The sequence below is a fragment of the Colius striatus genome, chromosome 4 (genome assembly GCF_028858725.1).
Source record: "Colius striatus isolate bColStr4 chromosome 4, bColStr4.1.hap1, whole genome shotgun sequence".
Taxonomy (NCBI): Eukaryota; Metazoa; Chordata; class Aves; order Coliiformes; family Coliidae; genus Colius; species Colius striatus.
In genome coordinates, this window is record NC_084762.1 from 83808402 (window position 1) to 83827285 (window position 18884).

Below are 18884 nucleotides of genomic sequence, written 5' to 3' on the forward strand. Positions count from 1 at the left end.
AGGGAAGGTTTTAGAACTGTTAACACTTCTTTCCCTTGGAGGGGTATGTCTCATACAGTAATCCGTTTGGAAGGTAATGTGATATATTCCCTTTAGAGATACAATCAAAGACATGTCAGGCCTGTGCCCAACAATTATCCCACCTTTTTGAGAAAAGTAGTATTACTTTCAACACACACAAAGCAGTGAGATTTGTTGCTTTCTTTGTATGTTGTTGTGCTTGATCACAGTGCTGCAAAACCTAGATCCTTTAAGAATATTTAATAATGAGTAAAATCCAGTCATTTTCGATTTCTATAAAGTAGTGGTTTTTTTAAGTGCTAAACTTTGGGCCTACTATAAGGAGTAGAACAGTTGTGGTTGAAAGATAATTGTTTGCATTCACTTTGTTTGGCTACAGAGGGGCTAGAGCTGCTCCAAAATACATTATTTAGAACTTCTTGGGACTTTTTTTGGTTACATCTGTAAATCAGCACCAGCTGAAACAGTGTTCCTACATAATTTCATATGAAATATGCTTTTATTCTGTGCTGATTTCTTTTCTCATGATTATGGAACATCTGAGTTTATATGAGGCCAGTAACAGCAGTACTCTGGGGAAACATATTACTGGAGCAGAGGGAGACAAAAGGATTGCGTAAATTGTTTATGAGATGTACAATAAACAGAAGAATTCATTTAAACATATGTCTTAGTTTAGGCCCATCTAGGAACAAAGGACCATGATCACCATAAGTACTGAGGGCTTTTGGAACTCCCTAAAGACACAGAGGGCTCAATTGCCACTTATGGTTCCAGGCAAAACAGACAAGACTATTCAACTTGGGGAAGAAAGCAGAAATTAATTTAATCCACCACATAAAACTCCAAAACATAACAAACAGAAAACAACACAGAATGGTTCAATGATGAAGAGCACAGCCAACTCTTTAAGACCACTTTTCCCCACCTCTTCCCTCGGAGCACTGATTCTGGTGTCTTTACCTCCTTTCCCTATGAACGGCTCAGGGAGGCTGGGAGTGGGGGTTTCAGTCAGTCTTTCGTTGATGGCTCCTGCCACTTGTCTCTCCTCAAGGCAGATGGGCTCCTCACCGATCTTCCCTGCTCCACCATGGACTCTCTCACATGCTCTAACGTGTGTTCATCCTGAGGCTGTAGCTCCTCTCTGCCTCTCATGTGTCTCTGCAGCCCGCAGACTCTCCAGCACAGCCTGTACCATGGCTGTGTCCTCATACGGTCTCCTGCCCATTCAGGTGCACTCACCCAGAGCTGCTGATGGCTCTCAGTCCTGCCATGGCCCTCCATGGGTTGCAGGGGTACAGCCTGTGCTCTCACCATGGGTTGCAGAGGGGTCTCCAGTCCAATGCTGCTTCTTCCTTACTACTTCTCCTACTGTGGGGTCCACATAGTCACCTCCATCATGTACCACTCTTCCACCTCCTCTTCTGGCTCAGATTTCTCTTGTTAAATAGTGATGGCAGAGGTGCTAGATTGGCCCAGCCGGGCTGGAGGTGGATCCACCTCAGAGTCGGGTGATGTTTCTTTTTATTGGGACGAGCACTGCAGCTCCCTCGCCCCATTACTAAGCAAAAAGCTGCTCCACACAAACCCATGACAACACATAATAGCTAAAGAAAGGTTCCAGTGGACTAGAAATTGTGACATTTTACTTGCAAGCTGAAGACTGTACACAGCATGTCTTATAGTGTAAAAGTATCATCAGTATTCCACTTCAGTAAATGACTGATTTGTGGAAAAAGACACAGAAAGGTGTTGGCCACTTGATCAATGGTTTCATGTCTTTAGTGTCTACAAATGTGAAGTTTCAGCAGTTCCTACATGCACAGCTTATTTGCATATGGACTGAAATCTTGTATAGTTCAGATTTCAGAAAGTTCATTGTAGTAATTATGCTCAAGTTAAGAACTAATTGGCACTGTTTGTATTATGCTTTGATAGCCAGGGAGAGTAATGGATTAAACCTTGGCATGCTCTTTAGCATCTGGGTAGCTACAACAAGAAATGCTGGTGGTCTGTCTGCCTAGCCGTGGTCATTGATGCTATCTGAGCATCAAGCATACAGTCTGAGCATCAGTCTCCTACAGATCCTGTCTTTCTTCAAGACAGGTGATGTCAAGGCTCATCTGGGGTAAATGAATTGGATTTTGATTTAACACACAGTATTGGGCTGTTTACACTGACAATATCTGAGTCTGTGAGGACATGGTGCAGGCCCTAACCTCTCACCTTCTCTTGTCCTGTTGCCCATCTAAAGCCTATCTCTGACTGTCTGTGCAATATGTATTTTGAATTCAAGGTTAGGCCTGACCCAGAGTTTGGAACATATTGCAAAAGTAACCATATTGTTGTCATCTAAGTACCAGCATTCAACTGAGACTGATAGCATATTGTAAAGCTTATGCTGTTACTTAGCACACAAGGATCAGGGTGCATGTTCTGAGTTTTTAAAGTAGTCAGAAATCATGGTTTGAATTTATTGTCAGAGCACACAAATACCTGTTCAATGAGCTTTCTGCATGTGTGGAGAGAGAATTTTGCGTAGAATGAGAAATGACAAACACATGGCTTAGCAATGGGAGCAGGCTGTTCAATAGAATATTAGAAACCAATAAAATTGGTTTATTTATTATTTTAAAGGAAAATTTCCATTTTAAGAGCAGAGGAAGAATGCTTTTGTAATATTTACCTTTTCAAAGTTTGTCTACTTATGAACATTTAACAAGGCCTAATCAAATAAGACAAAATCCTTGGTAGTGTCCTGACAGAAGGAACTATTCATAACAAGTGGTTATGCAGCAGCTGTGTTTCTGTTCATATCATATATCAGATGTGAAAAAATGCTGAGCTCATTGAAAGAAACCATCTCCAGGCTAGATTTTTGCAGAAGTAAAATCCTTTAAATAGAATTAGTCCTTAACTAGGATTTTTATTAATACATTTTCCTTAATGATAAAGCTCTTCATTAGCATGCCAGAATTTAAGCAGCGAGTAACTTCATGCTGTTGAGTAATCTCCTTAAATTTGTGTACTGTAATTATTCACATTGCATGTTTATTTGGCGTAGATAAAGAAAGAGATGTAAAGCAGATGGGATTGTTCTTTACTATTAAAATATTTGTGTCAGAAAGCAGTGTTTTCTATGTTTAAAAAATGAATATAGTAGTGTTATGTTGCAGAATTGCTGAGTAAAATAATCGTTACTCTTTGGCATCAATACGTTATTCAGTTTTGTTTGGGGTAATCAATAGCTTTCCAAAATATTGTTGTTTTTGGGGTTTTTTTTCTGTAGGTGATGATTCGTTTTTTCTTTTTCATTTGGCACTCACAGTGAAACCTTATTGGCTGTTACAGGTTTCTTTTTAAGAAAAACATATATAAATGAGCACAATGTTAATTGGAATTATACTGATTTGCTGCCTCCAGCTGGCTGTGAAGGTCATACTAGCTTCTATTTTACACTCAAAGCAATGTTTTTCTTCAACAAACATGACAAGTAATACCCCGTTGCAAAAGCAAAGAAACATGCTTACAAGTTTGCATGTCTCTCGTCCTGTCCCATGGCAAGTGCATGAAGAATGTCTGTATATCTGCACATCCACTTTTACTAAAAGCCTCAATATAAACAGAAAATCTCTTAATATAGGCAGTACTTCAGCCATTTCTTTTTTGCAACTGACATGAAATAGGACCTTAGAAAGGCTCTGAGTCTTAGCATAGTGCATTCATTGGCCAGCCTCTGATACTCTACTCTTGGAGTATTCCCAAGCTTGTTCATAGAAATCAGTTTAAGTCATGTGATTGTAAAACACAGGACTGGAAGATCTTCTGCAGATTACTATAACACATGATCCTTTGGTATATTTACTACACTTCTATAGAAGTTAGATAAGATCTTGCCTCAAGTAACTATTCGAAAATTTTCCTCCAAACCTTTGGCTAATTTTTGCTTGAGGATTACTCAGCATGAGTTAAATAGCGTTTCTTTTAACTCACCTGAAAAGTTATAGACAGCAGTTCCATTCCTCTCACTTTTTGTTTAGATAAGGTTCTCAAGCCAGTATCTTTTTTTTTTTCTCAGCTCATGAGACTGAGTCATCATTTCTTATACCAGAGTAGTGTGGCTTCAGTGTGTCGCTTTGAGCTTGAAAGAGGATGGTATGAACAATACACAGTATTTAGTAGTGTCATATGCAATCAACTGTATTTCCCATCATTTCTGGAAACGGTACAGCCTAGAACTGACTTTGTTTCCTGTATAGTCTCAGCCTGTTAGTAGCCTGTAGTCAGTGAAAGTTTAGCTACTGTGTATTCAGCTACTACTCTCTGTTGCTTTCAGCCTCCGAGTTCTCAGTTTTCAGCAGAACATTTTGTTGTTACTGCCCAGCCTTGCATTTAATAGTCTTACCTGGTTCTCTGTTTCATTTCTTTGCACTGTGAAGGTCATCCACTAACAATTTAATCACCTCTAAGTGACCCAGTCAAATGGATCGTTACTTTCAGTGTTTAAAAATTTGCATGAGTTCTAGTTTTATTTTATAGTTTACTAGTCAACCACTGTGTTTCAATAGACTTCTGGAAGACAGTAGGAAAAACTCGCTCAAATCATGAGTTCTGTCAGTGTAACATCCTGCATATATTGCGGTATTGCCAGCTGCAGGAGGGAAAAAAAAAGCATGAATCAATGCCAAAGTAAGAGTAGATTACTTTTTTATTTAAAGAAATTCAATACAGACTGCCTTTTCTAGTCAGTTTTTACTTACTATTTTCACAGCTTCCTTCAAAATACAAATAAAGCCTAGTAATGTAATTACACTAAACATGAAAAAAAGGAAGCTATTAATTTAGAATGGAAAGAGACAAAGTGTGATGATTTTAATACAACATTAGATATATTTACAGAATCACAGAATCTTAAGGGTTGGAAGGGACCTCAAAAGATTGTCTAGTCCAGCCCCCCTGCTATAGCAGGACCACCTAGAGTAGGTCACACAGGAACTCATCCAGGAAGGTTTTGAATGTCTCCAGAGAAGGAGACTCCATAACCCATCTAGGCAGCCTGTCCCAGTGCTCCCTCACCCTCACAGTGAAGTTGTTTTTCTGTGTATTGCTCTGGAACCTCTTATGCTCCAGCTTGTACCCATTACCCCTTGTCCTATCATTGGATGTCACTGAGAACAGCCTGGCTCCATCGTCCTGACACCTGCCCTTTACATATTTGTAAACATTAATGAGGTCATCCCTCGGTCTCTTCTTCTCCAAGCTAAAGAGCCCCAGGTCCCTCAGCCTATCATCACAAGGGAGATGCTCCACTCCCTTCATCATCTTGGTGGCCCTGCACTGAACTGGCACTCATCCTCAGCAGCTCTCTGTCTTTCTTGAGCTGAGAGGCCCAGAACTGAACACAATATTCCAGATGTATTCTCACGAGGGCAGAGGGGGAGGAGAACCTCTCTCAACTTACTGCCCACAGCCCTTCTAATACACACCAGGATGCCACTGGCCTTCTTGGCCACGAGGGCACATGGCTGGCTCATGCTCATCCTGCTGTCCACCAGCACCCGCAGGTCCTTTACCCCTACTCTCTGATACTTTGTTCCCCAACCTGTACTAGTACATGGGGTTATTCTTTCCCAGATGCAAGTCTCTACACTTGCCCTTGTTGAATTTCATATTGAGAGAGTATTGCAGCTTTACTCATTTTAAGATGAACCTATGTACTTATTGGAAGTGAATAAGAAATCTTGAATTACAGCTTCAATAATAAACTGAGTTTGTTAAAAATAATACATAGCACCAGGTATTTTTGTATTAATTTTATTATCTGTCTGGTGATGGCTATTTGTGCTTAATGACACTCATGATTACACAACACAGTAATAGGTTAAGAGTTTTGTGTAGAGATAGAAAACAATTGCTAAAAGCAATTGAGATATTTCTGCAGTATAATGTATTATTAATGATGAAGGCAGACTTTTTTTTCCTTGCTTTCAGCAGGGTTGCCAAGAGCCGTTGAAAGGAGTCCAAACACTTTGTGCCCCTCTGAGGAGTGTAAAATGTTGGGGGGCAAATCTCCTGCAAGTCTGTCATGCTCAGGCTGAGAGCAGCAATGCCTGGAAGGACTTTGAGATCAGAGGTTACTCAAAGTCATAAAATGTCTCAGCAAAACTTTTGGTCAGTCATTGATAGGGTCAGAGTAGTATCACAACTACACTTGAGATATAACACTTGGATAATTTAAGTTCTCTTGTGGATTTCTTGGGTTACTTCCAGCAGATAACAACACCTGTTACTGTTTGCAGTGCAAACCTGTTCAGTGCTGCAGTGTTTTCTGGCTGTTATGGATCTGTTCTTCCCCAGATGCTCTGGAAGATGGGTGGGTGGAACGAGCTCCTCCCTTTTCAAGAGATCTGAAACTTGCGGCATGGAGTAGAAGCGTATAGCAAGGCCATATTCAGTTTTTCCCTGTGGATAAGTGTAGCAGAGATGCCAGCTTTGGTGCATAGGAGACTTTCCAACTGTAGCTTTTATTGGCTCCCCTCCCCCTAGAGATGCAACGTGCATCCAGGAGAATGATTGTCACACAGCAGGGCTTTCTGGCACTCACAGCTCCTTGTGTCCTTGCTGCAGCCCTTCTTCATGACTCCAGTGACGCAGACCTATAATCCAGCATTCTGTTCCACAATTCCTGGTCTGTCTCTCAAGGTTCCTGAATGGCAATGCTAGCAGGAACAGCCATAGCAGTAGAGTTTGGGCTTTTTGACCTGTATTTTCCCTGTTCAGCATGTTTAACGTGTCAGAGGTACATTCACCCCTCCCAGCCCTGTTGCTGAGATAACAGGTCAGCGTTCCTTGAGACAAATTTCATTGATTTTCACTGGCCTCCCATGGGACTTACACTACTCCTTCCTCAGTTTTCTGTCCATAAAATACTTGATTTATTGAGTGATTTTCAGCATAAATCCATGAGAGTTGGTGGCCTTTTGGCTACTGTTTTAATCCAGTCAAGGCATGTCTATAACAACAGTTGCCCTATGACTTCAGTCTGCACTTTGAAATTTCAGTAGTTTATGGTAGAAGGCTTCACTTTAGATTTGGGAAGACATCTGCAAGAAAATTAGTCCTCACAGTACTTATTGATTTAGTAAGCCTAAGAATATCCTTGCAATGGAGACAGCAAAATAATGTGAATAAAACCTAGCTGATGGACATAATTAAGATGGCTTGTTCTTCAGTGAAAACTACATTGGTTCTTTTGGGGATTCACATAGTGGTATCACATAAACCTTGACCTGCATGCATTTGTCCCAGGTGTGCATCTAGCTCATCTATACATGAAGGAAAAGCACGATTACATTTGACTTCCTTTTTGAGGATGAGTTTCATAGTTCTGCAGCATCAGCCCAGAAAGCCTGCAGCTGGAGTGAGACACACAGACTTCTACTGTTTGGTTTTTTTAATGACTAGGGGCAAGTGAAGTGATGACTTGCCTGTGTTGTGTGTTTTGGTCTTTGTAAAGCCCGATTTTATGCTTCCTAGCAAGAAAGAAGCTCTCAGAGTTCAAGTGTGCAGGCAGTTGGAAGTATTATTCATGTTTGTACACATTTTGATTAGAAGTGAAATGAAAGTGAAATGTCTTGGCAGGCAGGGAAATTAGCCACTTCACAACTTCCTGTGGACATGAGAAGAAATTGTCGTTAGATCTGTACCCTTGCAAGATACTGAGTTTTCCTGCTTCTTGAGAAAGAGAGGTGAACCAATATTGTTCTTATTGGGTGATTCTGTTAGGCTGCCCTGACATGTGGGTATTTCACAGTCCAAAGAGAAGAGCGGAGAGGAGTCAGCAGTCCACTGAATATGTTCCTTTCCCTTACAGGGTCAAACTTGAGAAAAATGCCAACAGAAACATTCCAGAACTTGATATAAAACTTATATAAAGATCCTATTTACCTTCACTGTTTTACATATCAAAAACTGGTTTATGCTGTGTTAATTTAAATAAAGACCATATATGAGTTCAGATTATACACCTCTGATGTTTAAAAATCCAAATCTTGGTTTTGCAACTGATCTCTAGTTGACAGAGCAATACATATAGATCTAATTTCCTCTGCAGTCTAGAGTGCTCACAAGAGAGGCTATGGGTCTGAATTTCAGGTCTGAAGACACAGGCTGAAAAAGTGCCTCCAAGACATGTCATTTTGATTTCATGCTAAACCCTGAGCCATGCCTGGATCTGTTCCCCAGAGCTTGCTTTGACCCTTGACAGCATTAGTAAGGTCTTAGAAGTATTTTAAATGCCCCTATGCACACTCGGTTACAGCTTCAGTGACCTTATTACTTTCTGAAACGAACTGTCACTTCTCTGGAAGCTTTAGACTTTCCTCCACAGTGCACCACGAGACGATTTATCTGAAATCTCTCTATCTGACTCTGCATTCTGGTGTCTTCTCACATTGATTACATGGCTGAGGGCAAAAAAAAGTGGAGATAAATACAGTGATGAGAACTGATACTAGGAGCTGCTTTGAAGACACTCTCTCTAACCCTATTTCAGATCATAGAATTCCTTCTCTGCCACAATTACCAACATAGAAATATCTTCATCCTATTTGCAATACGACCCCATGTTTTAAAGGGTATGTTAGCTCCTCTGAATATCGTGTAACAGAACTAAGTGATTGCAGAGCTGAAACATAAATAGAAAGAGGAACAGGCACCAGCGAACCGCTGACACTTCAGCTGAGACTTGGCAAGCCTGGCTGGAAATACTTGTCCCAGCAATATACATCACATTTGCAGAGTACCTTCAGGATTGCTCTGTGTACAAAGTTTGTATTGTCACTGACCTACTTTTTTTGCTGACAGTGCAAAAGCCAAAGTTTAGTGTAGAGGAAGTTTGGTGTCATTCTGTACTTTCCTGGGTGTGTATGTATACACAACTGCCATCATATGCTCACTTATTTTGTAATTAATTGAGTCTGCAGTTGACTTGTGATTTTTAACTTTCAGTGAGAATTATGCCTCTAAGCCACTGAGATCCTTTGGAAAATGCCATCTTTCAGTAAGTCGCCTCTCTACCACGCTGTAGATGTACATTCAAAAAACAGACAAACTTTGTGACGTCTGAGAGGACACAAAACTATTCTGTTTCCAACAGAAAAGGGCAATTCTACTTGCCAATGGAGCACCTATGATAGCCCTTGAAAAGAGGCATGGAAAAGCCATGGTCTTTAGGCACCATGAACTGTCGTCATCTTTGTCAAGATTTTTTTTCTGTCTGTGTGTTTTTGTCACAAAGGATGTTCTGAGCAGCTTTACTTGGAAATAAGAAAATCCTTCTCTGACAGAAGTTGCAAATTTGTGAAACTTGTAAATGAAGTTGAAGATGACAGAAACCACTTGCAATGCTGTTCTCTGTATATCGCTATTATCACTATTTTGAAGGACCTAATATGGTTTTGTTGAGTTTACTTCAAGGTGAAAAAACTGTAGTAGTTCAGTGTATGCTGACTGCCAGTGCTTGAGCTGAGATAGTAGCTGAAACCAAGGGTATATGCTAAAGCAAGGTGTAATGCAGCAGTGACTCCTGAGCATGCTGGAACTCTATCAGTGGTGGCAGAGCACTCTGGGGCAGGATATAATTCTTTCCATGACTAATAATGGCATTGGTGGATATTGTTCAGTAATTAGTAAATTCTGCTAAGAATGTTCATTTAAAATGGTCTCTTCACTGGTATTTTGTCTTTCCATTTAAGAAAATATTGCTCTATAATGATATATTCTGTGATATAGATTATATGTAACAAATATGATATGTAATATATATCATAATGTACAAATACATCATTTATATGTATGTTATTTGTAAACATCACGTATATAAGTATGTGTGCACACTCTGGCTTAGCTTCACCAGGTCTTGCCTGATCAACATAATATATCTCTATGAGTGGCTGTATCAGTGGACAAGGGAATAGCTACAGGTGTCATCCATCTGGACTTCTGTAAGGCCTTTGTCACAGTCTCCCACCACATCCTTCTCTCTGAATTGAAGAGGTAGAGATTTGATGTACAGACTGTGGATGAGGAGTTGGTTGGATGGTTGCATCCAGAAGGTAGTGGTCAATGGCTCAATATCCAAATGGAGATCAGTGTCGAGTGATATCCCTCAGAGGTCCATATTGGGATCAGTATCAATGACATAGACAGTGGGCTCAAGTGCACAGAAGGAAGAAAGAATTTTTATTATGAGGATGGTGAAATACTGAAAGAGGTTGCCCAGAGAGGTAGTAGATGTACCATCCCTGGAAACATTCAACGTTAGGTTGGACAGGGCTCTGAGCAACCTATTGAATTGAAGATGTCCCTGCTCACTGCAGGGGAATTGGACTAGATGACCTTTAATGGCCTCTTCCAGCGTAAACTGATGTATGATTTTATGATATAGGCATATTTATGTGTGTATATGTTTGCCTCAGGAAGGTTAAAAGAGCTGAGTAAGTGAAGCATAATATTAACGTCTTGATACCATGTTGTCTACCAAGTGTAAGGAACCAACCTGTTCCCTGCACATTTTTAATGAGCCTTGCTGGGATAAACGTAGGGACTATACAGGATGTACTAGGAAATGGTAAATGAATTATTCAGAAAATTACCAAGAAGAGCAGGAGGCTCTTTGTCTTTTCATGCATAGAAACAAGAACTGGATGGTGCTCTCAAAGATCTGTGCTAGCCATGCACAAACTACTAAAGTGAATAGAAGGAAATAGCTAGGTGAGATATTTGGACCATGATCCAGTTAGTGACATCATTATTGTCTTCAGCCAGCAGGCTGGCCTTTTCTGGGGTTTAAAAGGAGAGCTAGACTCTTGTGCAGGCATTGCCTTTGTAAAATCCTTACCCATTGGTTCCAAAAGTGACGCAAGAAACTTCAAAATTTCCCTGGTGGAAAACAAAATGCAAGTTTCACATAGCTACAAGAACAATTTCTTCCCAAGTTAGCAGATAATTCTTCATTTCTAAGCAAAGATTTTTATTTTTCCATTATCATAACCTTTCTGACAGTGGGCAAAGAAAATACCTAATGTCCTTTCCACAAATAACGGTGCTCCTTATTGACTCTGAGCAGGTTTACTGCAAAGCAGGAGCAGTGTGTTCCAGGTTAGCCTGTTCCATTCCATGCAGGAGGAAGGCACTTCTGTTTGGAGCAAGCATTCCCACATGCTGTGAATTAGGAGCAACTCCTGTTTAGACAAGTCTCCCCCCAAAAAAAGGTTCTGGCACGCATGCTTACAAATACAGACTGTATTTGTTGCAAGCAAGAAAAAGAGCCCTGAATATCAGTTTGTAAATATTAAGGAGTTTCATATGCCTGTTAAAGTTCACAGGCAATTGCTCAAATGCTTTAGTTGTCATGTTGTTTTCTGCAGTTAGGGGAGACTGGGGCCTCAAGTGCAAAATCTGGTAGGTAATCTTGAATAATATATGACAGTACATGTGGATGATGTATGGGTGTACACAAGATTGATTTCTGGTGTTAAAGCCATTAAGTTGTAGAAAGGGGACAACTTTTCAAAGGCTTGTTGAATCAAGCTGTCCTTCCAGAACACCCCATCACCGCTTGTCGTTTGCCCTCTCTCATCTCCCCTTTCTTCCCTCAAAGTGGTCAGAGTTTGTCAGCCAGCTAATTCTCCTAAGCAGCTCTTAAGAAAAACTTCTAGCCAGAGAAATGTGACCAGTGTCAAATTTGGTCTTTCCCAGTTGTCATGTACACTATGATGAAAAGTGATTAACATTACTTGAAGGGAAAACACCAAAGTCTTTTGGTGAGAAGCCTGTCTTGTAGTGCCAAGTGATAAAGAATTTACCACTTCACATGAATATTGGTTCCAGTGTATAATTGCATTCACTGCTATTTTTTTCCTTTTTATTCCATTTGATTTGACTCCTGGTAAATATTTCTGAACATAGACCTATTTTTAGAATTCCTGCCTAAACTTTTGATTTGCATACTGCAATGTAAGCTCAATAAATTTCCCTAGGGCTTTTATATTTGTAGCTTACACTAGGTACAATTTCAATTTATTAAGCAACTCCTCCATATAGTTTGATTTTTAGCAGATTCGTAGAAATGAGGGAGCCCTGACAGAGAGAGTAGCATATACTACCAAGGTGAGAAGCTGAATTCTTTTCCCATTTTTTATTCCAAATAAATTAGCCTGGACATAATTTGGTCTGAATGCAATTGCTGTAGACTGCACACATTGTTTCTACTTCCATTTGGACATTTGGGATAAATTTGTTTTTTCAGGTTTCTTGATGCTTAAGTGGTCATGCTTGCTTTAATTTAATGATTTTGTTACCTAGCAAATTTAGATCCCCTTTAGCAAGTCATTAGAGAGAATTAAAATAATGAAATCACTATGAGCTTTATATATATAGACAAAACGATATATAGAAAGGCCTTATAAATTCTCTGAGTAAGGAAAAAGGTTGAAGTGGGAACCCACATCTTTTGATGTGACAGAGAACTCAGAATATTTGTAAGGCCATCAACTGCAGGAAGGCCTTCAGTCAGAATTTAAGACATAAATACTTGGTTTTGGGGCACTTGACTACTGGCTTGTTTCTGCAATGCCAGACCAGTCCTGACACACTCCTACACAGCGTTTGGATAAAAAATTTCACAGAAGAGGGTTTCCCTCCTGTATCAGATGAACTGTATCCATTTAAGACTTACACTGATGACCAACAGCTGGGTCGAGCTGTCTGCATGTGTATTATGCACTCTTTCCTTAGTTTTGTTCTTACAGATTAATGTGCAACATAAGACTGAATGAACATTAACAGAACTTGACGTATAGCTTAAATGTAAAGCCCCAACAGACATACTGATAGCTGCATGTTCTATCCTTAAAACCGCGAAGGCTTTTCTTTCTAAGTGTGGCGACAGCTGTTAGGGCACATCTGGAAAATATGCTTTAAGCAAAGGTACTTTTAGCTCAGATAATTTCACAATGTGTAGGATATTTACCAGAACTTTTTTCCAGACTAATCTGATTTGTCAGTATTTTTAATATAAAATTTTCTAATGATGCTTGCCAAGCTGGTTTGGAATTCTTTTCGCAGATTGGCTGTTCTAGTGCAGTTCAAGGCTAAATGCTGCAAAATAACATTGCTTTGCTACTATATTTAAGTAGAAGCCTATGTAAGCCTTGTCTAATGCCCTAATAATATTTTCTTCACTGATTTCATCCAAATATTTTACCTTTCTTTGATTCTAAAGAGAAATAATTATTTCCATACTGGAACCACATTGAGGAATATCAGTTGGACTCCTCATCTGTACTTCTTGAGGCTCGTGTTAACATCCTTCTGTGCTATATGTCTCTCTAGAACATAGAGATAGTTGTACCCCCTACACTTGTTATCATATCACTCAGAACTTCTTTGAAGTCAGTGAGGGTTTACAAAATAGGATCCTGGACACTTGGAAATGAATGGCAATATGGCTGTTTGTGGTAAAAGCCAAAGTGTTGTGGTTTCTGTACTTACTTCAGAACTGTTGTGTAGACATGACACTACAAAACCAGAATTATTAAAAGTATTAATTAAAATGGAAAGCAGAAAACTTAAAAAACTTAAAAAACACTTACCATTAATTTCTTGATATGTTACTACTTTTGTTTTTTTGGAAAAATATGTCTAAAAATAAAGATGCAGAACTCCAGAAGCTTGACTAATAAGGTCATACTCTAATCAGGATCTTACATTCTGACCCAAGCATCTCAAAAACAGCTGACCAACTTGCCTGCAGATAGATAGTGTTTACCAACTGCTTCCCAAGTGAGAAATCAGTTCTCCTTTATTTGGAGTAGAAGGCAACTTTTTAACATGAGATAACATTGTATTGGAACAGCTTTGCACTTGTGCTTTTAGTAATTATTGCCAGTTTGATTGACTTCAAGGAAGTAATTCAAGGGGCTTAGGATACTGTGCTCTTCTTAATTTTTTAATCTTTTCCACTAGGCAGAAAACCATTTTTTTCTAGTGTGGGGTTTAAAGCAGTAACAAATGGTTGCTGTGGATTGCCTGTCAGTCAGATGCCAGCGATGGATATGTGCCCAAGTCCCTTCCATCCAACACCTGCAACGCTCATCCAGTGAGCAGGCCTTGAGTGCATCTGCTGCACACTTGTCCCAGTCTTGCTAGTTACAAAGTCTTTTTTCATATAATCTTCTTACGGTGATTTGATCCCCAGGCTCCGACTGCATGAAGAAAAGGTCATTAAAGATCGTCGTCACCACCTTAAGACCTACCCGAACTGCTTTGTTGCCAAAGAACTGATCGACTGGCTGATTGACCATAAAGAGGCCTCAGATCGAGAGACAGCAATTAAACTGGTGCAGAAATTACTGGATCACAGCATTATTCACCATGGTAAGTGCAATATCAGCTGCTAAAAAGTTCTAAGCTAAATTTGATTGACTACTGTGAAACAGAGAAGTTCCACTCCTACTCTTCAACCAAGTACAGGTCAGGTAGAATCCTTTCCTTGCCAGAAAGGGAGCATCTTCCTTGAACTACATTACCCCACAGGGTCCTCTGTGTCCTGAGGGACATGGAGAGGGTGAAAAGGTGTAGAGCGACTTCACCTCATCAGTACAGGGACTGGGGTAGAGTCACTGGGGTCTGTGTAGTGCTTCCCTGCTTCCAGAGCATCTTCATCTGGATCCTGTCCCCTCTCTCCCTGCTGTCCTGACCTTCCTGCTCCCCAGAACACAGTTTTCCATCTGAAAAATCCATCTGAAAAATTACCCAGCAGAAAAGGTCATTTTTCTCAAGTGAGTTAGTTCTCTGGCCTCATCCCTCACACCAGCTGCACAAACATTAGTGCTGCTACAGCTGCAAGACAGTTAGTGGTTTGACTGTGCCCTGATCAATTTTCTTCTAAACTTGTTGTCTACTTGAGATCTGTTTCTTTCAGCTTCTTGAATAACAGTTTACACTGATGAAAAGGAGACTTCCAATTCAGCGGTAGCATTTAGTTGCCTTTTGGTGCACAAAAAAACTAGGAAGTACACAAAGAAGATCCAGTCCCTTGATTTCAAATATACAGTATTACTCATTTCAAAAAGGCTAAATGTACCAATTGTTTCTTTTTAAAGAGAAAATGACTGCGAACAGATGAATATTGACTTTATGCAGAGGTCACTGTATGTGCAGCAATACTGCTGCTGCTATCTCCAATACACTAACAGCACCTTAATTAAAGTAAGAAATGCACATATTGAATGAGTGCCACTTCTACAGCTTCTGCTTGGCTATAAATTAAAATTCTGGGTTGTTATGGAAACTGGCACTCACGGTAGATAAAGAATAAAGTAATTATAAGGTATTCAAATCTGACTACTTAATCCTCTGTTGAGAAAATGTCAGTGAAGAGTTGCGTGGATGCCTGAGTGACTTAATTAATTGAGCAATAGATGTTTTATTGCCAAATGCCTGTTTAAATCTTTAACAACCTTCAGATGTTTTCTACCTCAGGATCCAATTGCATACTTGTAACTTCCATACAGATTTTATGTACATGTGTATATATTACACATAGAGCAGGTGTTCATTAAAAAGCTTCATGTATTACACTCAAATTTAACAAAATACTTTGCAAAATGAGCGAGGGCAAATTCAGAGAGGTGCAGTTAGGTTCTGCAGGATGCTCAGAGTATCCTTTCAACTCCCATGTCAAGGGAAAGATGTACCAGCTCCTACACCTGTGGTGCAGAAGGTGAGTCCATGTAGGTGGGCTGACAGCTTGGCTAGGAGCAGCTTGGTAGGGATATCTTTCCAATTCATTTATGCCCTTGCTGGAGCTCTGTTCTGCATTTACAAGAGCCCATTGTCAGCTGCCATTTTATAAGCCTTATTCAGGGTTTCTCAATATTCTGCTATTGTACCCATCATTTGCTAGCTGACATTGGAGAGCTATTTAGACAATTTTTAAGAGGGCAGAAGGCTTTGATTTTAACTGTTTCTGCAGCAAGTCTCAAGTTTCCTGCAGCATTGTTCAACTAACAGAAGTATCTTTAAGAAATTTGCCAATCCTTAAACTACTGGATGTTCCACACTGATGACCTTTTGAAAAAAACAAGCTAACAGACTGTTTTCAGCAAAAGGTTTTCCAAGTATATGGCAGATGGATGCTTTTTTGCTCTTTCATATTCACAGTAATACTCACAAAACTGATAAACACCTATCCCTCTCACCTAGAGATTTGATTACCAAACTGGAAATGTTCTTCAGCCTTTCATCAGGTGTTGGAAGTGAACAGTTTAATGCTCAGATATACAGGGGGTTAGGCTCCATATGAGCTTTCTTTACAGTTCAGCGGTGATATTTGCTAAATGAATTCTCAACTCCTTAACAGCTCTAGGAAGAGATTATTTATTTTACTTTTCAGTCTGTGATGAGCACAAGGAATTCAAGGATGTCAAACTGTTCTACCGCTTCCGAAAAGATGACGGGACCTTTCCACTGGACAATGAGGTGAAGGTGTTCATGAGAGGACAAAGACTGTATGAAAAGTACGTTGCATTCAGTGTCCATAATGTGTTGATAATAGTGCCATAGGAGGCAAATGATATTTGTTAATCTATTTTTGAATAGACAAAGACTTTCAAATAATGCAGGAATGGGTCTGGGTAATCCCATGACTTTATTTTGTAACTCTTCTCTCTCTCTCCTATTTCTCCGTTGCTTTTCTGCTGTATTCACTTGTAGAATATTGTTTCAAAATAAATAGTTTTTTTCTGATGTTCTGGGTTGCAAATACATCCTAAATGGGAACCCAGTGTAAATTTAAGCCCTTGCACTCTATTCTGTAAAAAGTAATTACTAAAGGATGATTTGTCATGTCAAACTGTAATCACAAGACCTAAAACGTTAGCACGTCAAAACGCCCTGAACAAGTGCCTACGTATCTGTTGAAACTCCATATATACAGCTTCACCGGGATGAATGATTTCAAGTAATAGCTGAATTAATCTTCACTGTTCATTCTGCAAAGCTTCTTCATCGGAAAGGTTCTATTACAAGTAGTTTCAAAAAAACCGTCAGCCAAGAGCATATAATTAAGATTTGAAGCAGGTGATTATGCTGAGATACCAAATATCCCACTGGATTACTTTCGTCAAATAACTAGGCAGCTTAACCATACTTCCCAGTCTATAATTAATGACATTTTTATTCAGGATCTAGAGATTGTGATAGAGTACTTTCAAGCAGAGAGAATAAAATGTATGTTGCCATATGCTACAAGATAATGTAAAAGTTGTGATGTGTTATTTACCAAGAAAAGTGAAGTATTGCTCTAGACTGAATCCCACCTACTCTCCTGCTTGGTTAGAGCTGAAGCGTGCAGCACCAGGGAGAGATGCCGTGTTTTGTGGCTGGAGTAATTTTGGTGCCTTCTAAGAATAAAGCACTTGAGAAAATTTCAAGTTTAAAAGCTTATGATAAATAGTATTTTCAAGGTTAAAAGGCTCCGAGGGTCAATTTGGTGAAAAAGCAATTAAACTGAAATACAAACCTATAATTGTAAATGCCACTCCTTTTGTTGCACCCATCATGTAAAATTCCCTGATAGTCAACGACTGTGAATATTTAAAGTAAAAAAAAAAAAATAGTATAAGACACAAGTGCAGTGGTTTAACCCTCACCAGCAACTAAGCAGTACATAGGCACTTGCTCACTCCACCCCCGGTGGGATCGGGGAGAGAACTGGAAGGGTGAAAGTGAGAAAACTCATGGGTTGAGATAAAAACACTTTAATAATTGAAATAAATACAATAATAATAACAATTACAACAATATTTTTTAAAAAGTAATGAAAATAATAAAAAGAGAGAGAAATAAAACCCAAGAATAACAAGTTATTTGGTGAGCAATTGTTCTTTCTTTGTGTCACTTGCTCCTTTAGACTTTGTAACATGCAGTGTCTACAAGCTTGGCCCATACTATGAAAAGCTGACCAGTGTATCCATGGTAGCAAACTTTTTTTCTATTTGTTTTTTACATTTCTGTTCTTCTGTGAGAAAAATAATTTTTTGTTGGTGAGGCTAATAACAGTCCTCTGTATGAAATGAGCCATGGTGGGAAGAACCTTCTTCTACCAGCGTCTGCTTCCATCCCCATTTCTCTCCATGGAGAACTATCCCCAAACCAGTATCTATGGTCCAACACTACTTGCTAGCAGAAAAATGTTCATAACAGTATAGATCATTCCCATCTTGGAAGAGGAGTTAATGCCAAAAGCAGCACCTATATCTAAAAATAACTGCATCCTCATGAGGTGGTTGCTCCTAGGCAACGTAACTAAAGGGTTCATAAACTTTTAAAACCAGCCCTGAGTTCTAAATATAGTCTAGATTAAAAGTACATGGCATTTAAAAACCAATCTCGTGACAGTCAAAGCTGGTCAAAATTCTCCATGGATCACTGAAAATATTTTATATTCATGGGAGATAAGGACGCATACCTGGGCTATCTGGTCTTCAATTTGTTTGGTGTTGCAACACCAGTGTGTAGAGCACTTGGATTTTGTCAGCTGCCTTCTCCATGCAGGCATATTTATATTTATATTTACATTTATTTTTACATTTATTTTTACATTTACATTTATATTTCTATTTAGCAACACCTTTACAGTTTCACTGGATACATTTTAAGCTGAAAGTCAATCTACTACAGAAGGAGTTCTGCAATGAATTGTATAGATGTGTAATATATCTTTTGTATCAGTTTGCTGATGATGTTGAGAAAGAAAATACCAATTCAGTGTAATTCAGAGTTTACTAAATAGCAAT

The 18884-nt window shown here is 39.3% G+C and overlaps 1 protein-coding gene across 1 annotated transcript in view; it reads left to right on the forward strand.

The window, feature by feature from the left end:
* Window positions 1-18884, forward strand: part of DEPTOR (DEP domain containing MTOR interacting protein) — an 80556-nt gene that overhangs the window by 13352 nt on the left and 48320 nt on the right. The window contains exons 3-4 of the mRNA XM_061995955.1: window positions 14282-14460; window positions 16481-16604. Coding sequence (XP_061851939.1) covers window positions 14282-14460; window positions 16481-16604 — 303 coding nt within the window. The remainder of the gene's footprint in view (window positions 1-14281; window positions 14461-16480; window positions 16605-18884) is intronic.